Here is a 12,485-nt window from a genome sequence, read left to right on the forward strand (position 1 = left end):
GCAAGAAATTCCACTAATTAACCCTGATAAGGCACACCTGTGAAGTGGAAACCATTTCAGGTGACTACCTCTTGAAGCTCATGGAGAGAATGCCAAGAGTGTGCAAAGCAGTAATCAGAGCAAAGGGTGGCTATTTTGAAGAAACTAGAATATAAAACATGTTTTCAGTTATTTCACCTTTTTTTGCTAAGTACATAACTCCACATGTGTTCATTCATAGTTTTGATGCCTTCAGTGAGAATCTACAATGTAAATAGTCATGAAAATAAAGAAAACGCATTGAATGAGAAGGTGTGTCCAAACTTTTGGCCTGTACTGTACATCTCTGACATGTTAGTGCCATATGAACCATCTCGCACTCTGAGGACCTCAGGGACCGGCCTCCTGCTGGTGCCCAGAGTCAGGACTAAACATGGGGAATCAGGATTCCAGTTTTATGCAGCTAAAATCTGGAACAGTCTTTCTGAAGATGTGAGACGGGCCTCTACTCTGACAATGTTCAAATCTAGGCTCAAAACAGCTCTATTTCACTGTGCATATGACTGAAAGGATCTTATCTGCACTCTTCTCTTTTAAAGTTCATTTTATAATGATTATTTATGTTTTTATTTTGTATTGTGATTTTAATGCATTTTCTTGTTCTGTAAAGTACTTTGAATTACTTTGTGTACGAATTGTGCTCTACAAATAAACTTGCCTTGCCTTGCCTAAAACTGAGCTTCTATAAGGCAATGACTTTAACTATCTGCCTTTCAACGTGCTACCTCAAGTACTGATGTACAGTTTTAGCCCACTAACTATCCCACTATTGGCAATGGTACTACTGTACTTCCAATAAAGCAATCATACTATCAAATTCACAAAAACTCTGTCTGAATACATTGCTATTCTTAATGGGTTCAGTTGACTATTTAATCTGCAATTTCCTATGACCTGTATCCCAAACACACACCATGTGAAACTGTACGTGGGCAACTGTGCACTCAATGGGTCTCATTCATGAAACGTGAGCCGAAGGAATTTGTGTGTAAACTGTTCACAGACGGAAATTTACGTGCATGTCTGCATTCATCAATATTTTAGTAGCTCTGATCTTTTTGTAGCTCCTAACAAAATCTACTCCTGCTCCTGACCACACATAGTGCTTGTGTAAATTTAGTAAAGCACATAAATATTGCTTGTCACTATTGGAAATTCCAATTTGAATTCGTATTGCGCTCTGTTATGTACACAATACATAGATGCCTTTGAAACACGTAATCTAAACATGACAGAATATTACAAATATAACACATTTAGTTAAATTAGTTGGCAATTAGCAGGTTTAAGATCCAGATTAGGTTCATGATTGTGAATTATCTATGTAAATCGACTCAATAGATTACACATTCTTTCTACATGTTGAATGATGATAATAAAAATATCCGTAAGGACAGCCGGATCACAGCCTCTTCGGCCTCAGTGCCTAGGTTCAGCAGGGGCAGCAGGGGCAGCAAGAGCAGCAGGTGGTGGAGCCACGAAGGAGCACGCACCAGCTGAAAGAATTATTTGACACGTTTTTTCATTTGAGTAAGTCTGATTTGAAAGATGTTTAATTTACGTTGTATAAAACAGAGCTTTAGGCTATTAAGATCCAAATAATTCAAAGACAATGCATACAAAACTGCTCTAGGCTATATGTTATCTGTATCATTTGTTAAAATAAATGTTAAATAGCTCTACATTCCGACAGCCATCACTGATTTAGAGTTTATCCATCACTACGCACAAAACATCTCTGGTTTCCTGTTCCCACTTCATTCAAAGCCCCACAAATGAATCTTCTGTTTGTTTGGTGACCACTACGCTATCAATGATGATTTTCAGAATATATTATGAGACAACACCTTACCGTCTGGGTTTGATGTTGACTCCAGTGGAGGCATGTCGCTGTCTCCATCAGGAATAATTCCTGACAGAGAGGTCTCCCCAATTATGCCAGCAATGCGCTCGTCTGCAGCAGATACTGTAGTTGTGACTGTGAGCCTCCTCCTCCTGTGGCTGCTGTATTTTTTTGTGTGCTTATGCATTTCTTTGCCTCCAGTTTCATATCAAACCATTTACGCTACACCTTTGACATGGTTCTTTGTACTACTGAGACAACATTAACAGCACCTGTTACCTCCCTCCAGGCCTTTTCTTTGCCTGCCACACCACTACTAACTGAAGGAAATAAAATGTTTTTTCTTAAGTCCACTTCACCCAAAATTATTTCGATCTCCGCTTCGGAAAAATTCTTTTTTCTTTCTCTCTCTTTCTTTGTTTGCGCCATGACTGACAGGTCGACTGGATGCACCTACACCTCCTTTTATATGGTGGTCATTGGCTTTTCATGGGCTGGGATTTATGCTAATTGCTGATTACCGGGAGCGCGCTGTCACTTTATGAATTGGCATTCATGATCATACACACGTGTTTACAATCAAATCTGAGTTTCCCACGGCATTCCTGAATCCGGAGTAGGTTTTTAGTAGCGTAGGCTTTTATGTGCAAATCTACACTGGCTTACAGGGAGGAAGTGCAACATCTTGTGGACTGGTGTAAGGTGAACAACCTGGCCCTGAATGTCGACAAAACTAAGGAGATCATCGTGGACTTCAGGAGATCCAGACCTAGCCACACACCCCTCCGCATCAACGACACAGCCGTGGAAGTCGTGAGCACAACCAAGTACTTGGGGGTGCATATCACCGACAACCTCGGCTGGTCACTCCACACCTCCTCCCTGACGAAGAAGGCACAGCAGCGCCTGCACTTCCTGCGGCAGATGAGAAGGGCCTCCCTCCCCCCTCCCATCCTAACCACCTTCTACAGAGGGACCATCGAGAGCCTGCTAACCAGCTGCATCTCCGTCTGGTCTGGGAGCTGCAGGGCCTCAGACTGGAAGTCTCTGCAGAGAGTGGTGAGGACAGCGGAGAAGATCATCGGGACCCCGCTCCCCACCATCCAGGACACAGCAGATAGCCGCTGCCTATCCAGAGCCCACCGGATCCTCTCTGACCCCACCCACCCCCAGCATGGACTGTTCTCCCGCCTGGTGTCTGGCAGAAGGTTCTGCAGCATCCGCTGCAGAACAGCCAGACTCAGGAACAGTTACTTCCCCCTGGCCATCAGACTGCTAAATGCCAAATAACCCCCCCCCCCCCCCCCCACGGCGGGTGGTCCCACCCAACGGACAATATCGGAATATCAACAACAACCTTTTCTCAGTGCACTTTTTCATATGCACTCATTATTATTATTTTAGTTCTTGTTTTTTAGTTATATAGACTATATTTTTAATTTTTAAACTGCCCCATAATTCCATCTCTGTTGTAATCCGGAAGCCAAGCAACGACATTTCGTTGCCAAAATCTCACTGCTGTGTTTTTTTGTGCAATAACAGTAAAGGAAGTTTAAGTCTAACTCTAAGTCTACACACAGATTTACTCACTTTTCGTGAATTTAACCCAATGGGTATGGACTAGTAATATTTATATTAACACTTATTATTCAATGTGGCTTAAAATCACCACCTCACCCTCTGTGTCACCAATTTTCCCTGCCTCCAGATGTCTGTATACAACACATTCTCACTCCAGCCTCATCACATATTGATGTTTGGTCATGGACCTTCCACGTTCAGATATGAGATGAAAGGTACTCTGGATTGATGGTTGTTGACGTTCTTGGATGCAGTGTCAAGTTCTGCCTGTTACATGCATTGTCTTCTTTCAAAATACACTTCTGTTTTCACAGGAAATATACAGTTTGCAAATAGTCTCTTTCAAAATAAACATACTATGTAAGTACAACACCGCCAATTGACATTTTTTTGCCTTCAACAACTAATGCATGTGGTTGGGTTTGGGAAAAAAGAACAGGGTATGGCTTTACAATCTTACAGGCTGTGAACACGGCTCTCCCAGGTGAAAGTCTACTCGAACTTTCAGCACCTTACCTGTCGTTTTTGTCCCACCGCGTTACCCCCAGACACTGCCAAGCGCCATTAAACTATAACAACGACCAGCCATGTATCATGCCAATGTTAAAGGACAGCTTTTTCAGTCAGTGTCTGACGCTGCAAAACACTGCCCAAGCGCTGGATTCTGAAGACTTGTGAGACCAGGTTGTCATATGCATGGGTCAGATTTTACTCACAGGTGCGCACTTTCTCCCATCAAGTTTGTTTTTATAGATCCCAACTTCTCAGTGGGAAGTGGTGTATGCCTTTTTCTGGAATATATACTCATTAGTGAGAAAGACCTAGTTTCCCTGTCCTTACAGCCTTTGCCTTTTGCTAGGCTAAACCCATCCAAATAGTTTCCAAGTTCCAAGTTTCAATACCTATACAATACCTCACCTTGGGTAATATATAAATTTGTTATTCTACGTTGAACTTTTTTCCCTTGAATAAGTTCCCATATTTCACGTCTAGACACAAGCAGCCATCCAAAAGGTTTTCCTGAGTAAAACTGTAAAACCAGCACAAATATAATAAACCAACACATTCTCACCCCAACCTTGTCACATATTGATGTTTGGTCATGGACTTTCCACGTCTTGATACAACCTGAGAGGTACTCTGGGTTATCCCTGTTGCATGCACTGTCCTCTTTCGAAACACACTTCTGTTTTCACTGGAAATTTAACATTTGCACACAGCCATTTTCAAAGTAAATGCACTAAATCAGTACAACAACATGAACTGACATTTTCTTTCGTCCAACAACTAATGCATATGGTTGGGTTCAGGCAACAAGAACACTTTGTTAGGTTTAGGGTAACAAAAGCACATGGTTAGGTTTAAGAAAAAAGAACAGGGTTTGGCTTTAGAATCTTCCAGGACACAAACACTGCTCTCCTTGGTTAAAGTCAGTGTTTGTTGGACCCATCCACCATCCCTCCCGCCTGCTCCACTCGGACCTTCACCGCCTCAACTTTCGTTCTTCTTCCGCCGCATTTCCCCCTGACGCTGCCGCATATCATGCTGACATTCAAGGACAGCTTTTTTCGTCAGTGACACTGCAAGTCACTACCCAGGCGCTAGATGTCACCAACTTCGGAGTGAGGGGGGGATTGAATAAACAATCTCACCAGATAACAAGTAAACAAGGTTATGATTCTGACCGAACTTGACAGTTTTTGATGCAACACATATGTTTACGTTGGTGCCACTAAAAAGTTGTGAGGTTTGATATATAGCCCTACTTCCATTATTAAAAGATTTTTGTGTCTGCTGTCACTAACTGACTCCATATTTTATTTGTCTGCAGATGTACGGCCGGTGGAACTTTATCACGGGTTACACTGATAATGAAGTATATAACACAATCGGCAGGCTAACTGAGAGCACCTGGATGAACATCACCCCATCACCATCCAACCCCAATGAAGTTGTTGTATCTCAGGAGGACAAGATGTGAGTTAAAAACATCAACTGTACAAATACACAACATGATAATGTCTGTAGGCTAAATTATAGTTTTATCGTAATTTGAAACATTTGAGGACAGAAAAACTGGTGTAACCTGCTGAAAATGATTACCTTACCTCCTTAGGTCAATTTTCCTTCATGATTCTGTATATTTGCTTCTCCTGGTTCACTTATTGTCTAATCATGACATCCAGTTCCACCGCTATGCAAATGATACTCCACTTTATTGGCCAAACTTTTTGAATCCATTTAACTGTAACATCTAACAACTGAGCTGGTGTACATCAATTCACTTTTGCTACGCTAAGCCTGTTACTACACCTGTCGAGCTTTCTATGCAAGTAAGGCACATATGCTATAAAGGTCACTCAATCAATCAATTTTATTTATAAAGCCCAATATCACAAATCACAATTTACCTCAGAGGGCTTTACAGCATACGATATCCCTCTGTCCTTTGGACCCTACTTGTGGATAAGGAAAAACGGGGGAAAAGGTGGCAGATTTACCATTGAAATATTTTAAATAATTCATCCTTGACCTCAGAAAGAAGTGGACAAAATCAGCCTCTTATTTTTAACTAGCAACCATCGACGCCATCAGGGGGCCTCCCCAGTGTAGTGGCTAGAGCACTCGTCCTCCATGTGGAAGGTCTAGGGTTCTTATCCTGCTGGAATGATACAGCATAGTATTGCAATATTCTGCATGGCAATATTGTATCAACACGCTGACATGTGTGTCGATCTTTGTCGATTATTAATTTTTGCAGATATATATTTTAATACAACTTTTGTTACTAGAATAATAAAATCAATTGCATTTTCAGTCCACTAGATGGTGCTGATGTTTTTTTCCTGGTGAGGACAGTTGAGGTCTCAGTCAGCGGCATTTGGCAGGAAGTTCGTCAAAACAAAGATGGAGGCACTGGAGAAAGAAATCAGACACGAGCTGTCAGCGTCTTGACTTATTATGGATTTTTTAACACAGAAAGAAATGAGGATTTGGATATAATAATAATAATAATATATTTTATTTATAGAGGTCTTTTTTTTTTCTACTTGTCTGCATTGGTCTTCATAGCTTAGCGCCACAAAAGGGTGTAAGCTTCTTGTGAAGACTGATGCACTGTTAATCTTGCAGTCAAGTATTTTATACCCATAATGCGTGGTTGTGACCGTCACCCACCCTCCCTGGAGACTAGCCTACCAGCCTTTATTGGAAAAACTTCCTAATATGAGCCAGAGAGGGCCGTGATACACCATAGTGTGTCAAGGGGGAAGTAAGGAAACAAGCAAGGGGGAGGGGGCAGGTGCTTAAGTCCTGAGTTATATAGTGACAGTGCATGCGGAGAAGAAGGAGGAAAAACAAACAAACAAACAAACAAACAAAAAAAAAACAGGGGAGAAACAGGCAGTGTAGCTGATGTATTGTGGCCTTGAGGTGGTTGTGCTCCATGCAGATTATCAAAAATAAACATATACATGTCTACTATACTGTAAAACAAAAACAAAAGAGAAGTTTATACTGAACACCAAAAATGTGAGAGTCTTGGTGGAGGAAAGCCCGATTGTAGAGAAGAGTTGCCAGCGGTGTGGTAGGTTTGAGAAGCAAGTGGGCCCCTTTGGAGTGATCCCATCGGTTCTTTGCGTCATGGAGCTGAAGTATCGAACATGCATGCGTATTTGAACCCTCCCAATGTGTTTATGAAAACCATCACCAGGGTCCAGGGCCAGCCCTGCGGGGGAAGGGGGGCGGTATGGCACCCCAAGACCGCAGGAGCGCCCAGACCCCAAGACCAGGGAGCCGCAGAGGCCGCAGGACACCACACAGGCCCAAGGACCCGGGACGGCAATGGCCGGCACCCCCAGAGAGCCAGAGACACACCCCAGACAGGCGGGGCAGGAGGACCCGCCCACCCACCGCCCGACGCGGACGGCACCCACTGCCCCCCCCCCACCGCCGACCCCCGACCAACCGCCCGCCCCCACCCACGGACGCACCCAGGGACCGCCCCTGACCCAAGGAGCCAGGCACGGGGGCCCGGCACCACCCCCGGGAAGAGAACCAGCACCGCACCAGACGGGCCCGCACCAGGCGCTGGACCGGATGGTAGTGAGAGCCCACCCAGGCCTGGGCGGATGAGGGAGGCAAGTGGCGGTGATGCTGCAAGGCATATGTCCCTGGCGCATCGGGAACCAGGGGACCACGAAGGGCCACCCGCCCGAACCCCCCAGGACGGGCCCGCACCAACACACAGGAGAGAGCGGCCCGCCACGAGCAGTCAATCCCCCATCGGGACCCCCTAGCAGAGGGCCCAAAAACCACAGCCGGTCAGGAGGCAGAACCCTGGCAGGAACCCACAGAGCCCCCAGGGCGCCACCTGGCCCACCTGCCACAGGGCCACGGGACCCCCCAGACACCGGGAACCCAGCAACACCACCATGATGTAAATGGGCTCCCTGGCTCCAACCTCATCCCAGGTGGGCCGGGCCCCACGAGCCAAGCCATTCATTTCTACAGTGGTTGTAAACCCACCACCCCCCCTCTTACTATGATTCTCTGATCCCTGACAGAGAAACATTAACCCTACACCATGAATGTGAATGTGAGTGCCCATAAGTGTGATGTGGTGCATTAAAATTGAGGGACATAGGAGACAGGTGGGGGCAAGGCTGATGGCTACAGCACACTGCTGTCCTGCAGCCCGTGGAGCCATAGGCACCTGGAACCTGTTCCCATCTGTCCCACAAGATGTAGGTGTATGTGGTGCTTTAAAATTGGAGAACAGATAAGGATGGGCCGGGGGGCAGCATGGAGGGCTACCGGACACCACTGTCCCATAGCCTGCCCCATCATGTAGCCCCTCAATCCATCAGTGGTCTGCACCTATTTATATTTATATTTATATTTATATTCATATTTATATTTATATTTATAGAGGTCTTTAAGGTAGGAGCGGGCCTGGTTGTGAAGTGCTTTGTGGATGAGTAGGAGGATTTTGAATTGGATATGGTAAGGAACAGGGAGCCAGTGTAGGTTCCGGAGGACAGGGGTGATGTGGTCACGGGAGCGGGTGTGGGTGAGGAGGCGGGCAGCAGAGTTCTGGATATACTGAAGTTTATTTAGGAGATTGGAGGTTGTGCCGTAGAGGATACTGTTGCAGTAGTCGATACGAGATATAATAAAAGCATGAATGAGAGTTTTAGCTGCAGGGAAGAAGAGAGAGGGCGAAGGTGTGCAATGTTTTTGAGATGGTGGAATGCTGATTTGGTGACTTGCTTGATATGGTGGCTGAAGGAGAGATTGCTGTCAAAGATGACTCCAAGGTTGTGGCAGTGGGGGCAGGGGGAGAGGGTGGAGTTGTCGATAGAGATGGAAGCCTTTGGCTGTCAGGGTGAGGGAATTTGGACCAATTATAAGTAAGTCTGATTTGTCGTAGTTGAGTTTGAGGAGATTTGTTTGCATCCAGTGTCTGATATCAGAGAGACAGTTTGAGAGGGTGGAGTGGGTCTGAGAGGTGATGGATTTGGTGGAGATGTAGAGCTGGATGTCATCAGCGTAACTGTGGAAACGGAGGCCATGACAACGGATGATCTGACCGAGGGGGAGGAGGTATAGGATGAAGAGGAGAGGACCAAGCACTGAACCCTGGGGGACACCTTGGGACAAGGGGGCAGTTGAGGAGGAGCAGTTGTTAATGAAGGTGAATTGATTCCTTTCAGATATGAGTGGAGCCAGGTGAGGGCATCATCTTGTTGAGAAGAGATTGTAGGCGGGAGAGTAAGATGGAGTAGTTAATGGTATCAAAGGCAGCAGTGAGGTCCGGGAGGATGAGGATGGAGAGTTGGCTGGAGTCTGAGGAGAGGAGAAGGTCATTTGTTACTTTGAGGAGGGCAGTGCTGTGGTGGGTACTGAATCCGGATTGAAATTGTTCATAGAGGTCATTATTGGTGAGATGGTCTTTGATTTGTGAGGCAACAACACGTTCCAGGATTTTAGACAGGAATGGGAGGTTGGAAATGGGCCGGAAGTTATTGATGCTGTCAGGGTTGAGTCCAGGTTTCTTGATGATGGGGATTACAGCAGCCAGTTTCAGTGATGGGGAACAGTGGAAAAGTTGAGGGAGGAGTTGATAATCCCTGAGATAATTGGGGAGATGGTGGGGAAGCGGTGTTTAACAAAGGAGGATGGGATGGGATCTAGGATGCAGGTGGAGGATTTCATGGTTGAGATGATTTTGGACAAATCAGCTGAGGAGATGGGTGAAAATCTAGAGAGTGGAGAGGTGATAAGAGGATCAAGGGGGAGGGAGGAGGATTGGGTGATGGGGGAGGAGGATAGGGAACTGTAGATGGTATCAATTTTGGATTGGAAGAAAGAGAGGAAAGTCCATGATGATGATAGCCAGGTGGTCGGAGATTTTGGATGGTGAGACCAGTGGAGCAGACTAAATCCAGGGTGTGGCCGTGGGAGTGGGTGGGGAAATTGACATGTTGAGTGAGGTTGAGGCAGTCGAGGAGATCCAGAAAGTCAGAGGCTCGTTTACAGGTAGTGTAGTCAATATGGAATTTGAAGTCGCCAAGTAGTTAACCTGAAGGTGAGATGGCTGAGAGATGTGTGACAAAATCTGTAAAGTCGGAAAGAAAAGATGGCTGTGGTTGGGGGGGGCAGTAGATTACAGCAATGACAAGGGAGTGGGGCCAGGGAGTTTAAGAGCAATGTTCTCAAATGACTGTACAGAAGGAGTGGATATAGTGTTGATTTTGAGGGTTTTTTCTGGATTGAGGCAACGCCGCTGCCACGTCCAGTGAGACGGGGTTGGTCAATGTATGTGTATCCAGTGGGGGTGGCGGTGAGTGTGAAATAGCCCAGATGATGGTGCCAGGTTTCAGTGAGACAGAGGATATCCAGATTAGTGTCAGTTATGAAATCATTTAAGATGAGTGCTTTATTGTTGAGTGAACGAGTGTTTTGGAGAGCCAACTTGAGAGGATGTTGTTGTGTGAGAGACTGTGAGGAGAGGGTGAGCAGGCAGAGGTTGCGATGTTTTTTTTTCACTTGTTTTGCATTTCTATTTTGGGGACGGGGTTTCTGATAGTTATCATGGGCTGAATGGGAAAATTTGTAGTAGGGTCATTGCATTTTATGTTAATGAGGTTGCTTTTGTTAGTAGAATTGAGGCAGTTATGGGGACGGTGAGATCTAACAGAGGTAACAGGCTGAATGGTGTAGGGAGCAGCAGGAGAAGGCAGCGACAGCTGGGGCCTGTGGGGGGAGCTATGGAAAGTGGTAGTGGTGGTGTTCTGAGTTGGGACTGTAGAGGAAGAAGAGGGGAGCTGCATGGGGAGTGTAAACAGTCAGTCACGTGGTTGATTGTGAACAGCATGCTGCAAAATAGCTGTTAAAATCCGGCTTCCCAGTTTGTTCAGGTGGAAACCATCGGGTTTAAAAAAGATTTTCGGCCCCAAAACAGATTGAAATTGTCTATGAAGCTAACGGAGTGTGTTTTGCAGGCAGACTGAAGCCACATGTGGAGGGATATGATACAGCTGAATATTCCATATCCACAGCCGTGAGGAGAGAGTGGGCCACTTACGAAGACTGATTTTCCGATGGTGTGGAGGAATCGAAATAATTTGTTGAACTCTGCTTTGGTGATCTCAGCCTGTCGGCAGGAAGCATCCACGTAGCCAACGTGAATGATTATTCTGTGGACAGATGACGGGAGTGTTTGGAGTATGCCGGGGAGTTTAGCAAGAATGACGGGAATGGTTGCTCCAGGGAAACAAGTGCGTAACTGCATTGAAGAAGCGGACATTTCTTGTCATGGAGTCTCCAATTATTAGAGTGGTCTGGGGGAATAGGGGGCAAGGAGGTAGTGGTGATGAAGGGAGAGAGGGTTCTGATGGAGATCTGGGCGGCGGTGAAAGAGCGGGTGGAGAGGCGCAGGTAGAGGATGAGGCAGGAGAACGCTGCAGAGCTGGTGTGAAGTGTGGGATGGAGAGGCGGCGAGCTCCAGGGAGAGCAGGGCACTGAGGGGTGGACTGAAGTGGCGTGCATTGTTGGACTGTGGGGAAGGTAGCGGTGAAGGTTGGGGTTCAGCTGGTAGGGGAGGGAAATCTTGCAGGGCGAGGATATCAAATCTACTGTCAAGCTGGGTGGTGTGGTGGAGTGTGTGAGGGGACTGCTTGCCTCTCCTACTGTGAGGAGCGACCTGGGACCATGATGCAGGCTCTCGAGGAGTGGAGGTGGCCAAGGACCTGGGCTTCGCCCCATGCCTGATCCAGGTGGGGGCTAAGCCCAGGTCCATGGCCACCTCCACTCTCGAGGAGTGGAGGTGGCCAGGGACCTGGGCTTAGCCCTATGCCTGATCCAGGTGGGGTCGGTGTTGGAGCTCAGTGGAGGGATAGCAGGGGTGACAGCTGCCCAATCGGGAGCTGTGACATCATGCACTAGGGGAGAGGTGCTATCGGCAGGGGCAGCAACAGAGGCAGGACTGGTGGCTGATTGAGACTCTGGTGGTGTGGAATGGAAGATGATGGTGTCCATTTGCAGTTCGGCTTCACGGATCTTGCAAAGTGTGGAAATATATTGTTCCACCTCGGTGACCTTCTCGGCAAGGACAGTGCAGTTGACGCAGCCGAATGGAGAGGTGAGTGGAGCCATGGTGAATGTAGTGGCCAATAATAGGGCCCGCTGCGGAGAATAGGTATCGGGGTTAGTATAAGCCAGAGGGCGCTGGAAAGGCGTTGAGTCCCGGTAACTTTGCAGTCACGTTAGGTTCTTCAGCAGATAAGTATTATTAGCGGCAATGCTAAAAACAAGCTAGCTAGTGCTAAAACAGGCTAATGTTAGCCGGCTAGCTAGCGCTGGGCATGAGCTAGTTATGAGAACTTGGGATCGATAGGCCCGATTGCCCGATTGAGTATGCCAGTTAAAAGGGGATAAAAAAATGTTAAAGAAGGCAATTTTCCAGGAGCCAATCCGACGGAGGTTCGCTAGACGATATGACACGTGATTTTTCAGCAGC

The 12,485-nt window shown here is 46.5% G+C and overlaps 1 protein-coding gene across 1 annotated transcript in view; it reads left to right on the forward strand.

Moving 5' to 3' along the window:
* LOC125904316 (uncharacterized) overlaps positions 1-12,485 on the forward strand; it is a 33,482-nt gene that overhangs the window by 7,417 nt on the left and 13,580 nt on the right. Inside the window, exon 2 of the mRNA XM_049601658.1 lies at positions 5,295-5,440. Coding sequence (XP_049457615.1) covers positions 5,295-5,440 — 146 coding nt within the window. The remainder of the gene's footprint in view (positions 1-5,294; positions 5,441-12,485) is intronic.

Source organism: Epinephelus fuscoguttatus, linkage group LG17, assembly GCF_011397635.1.
Source record: "Epinephelus fuscoguttatus linkage group LG17, E.fuscoguttatus.final_Chr_v1".
In the NCBI taxonomy this organism is placed as follows: domain Eukaryota; kingdom Metazoa; phylum Chordata; class Actinopteri; order Perciformes; family Serranidae; genus Epinephelus; species Epinephelus fuscoguttatus.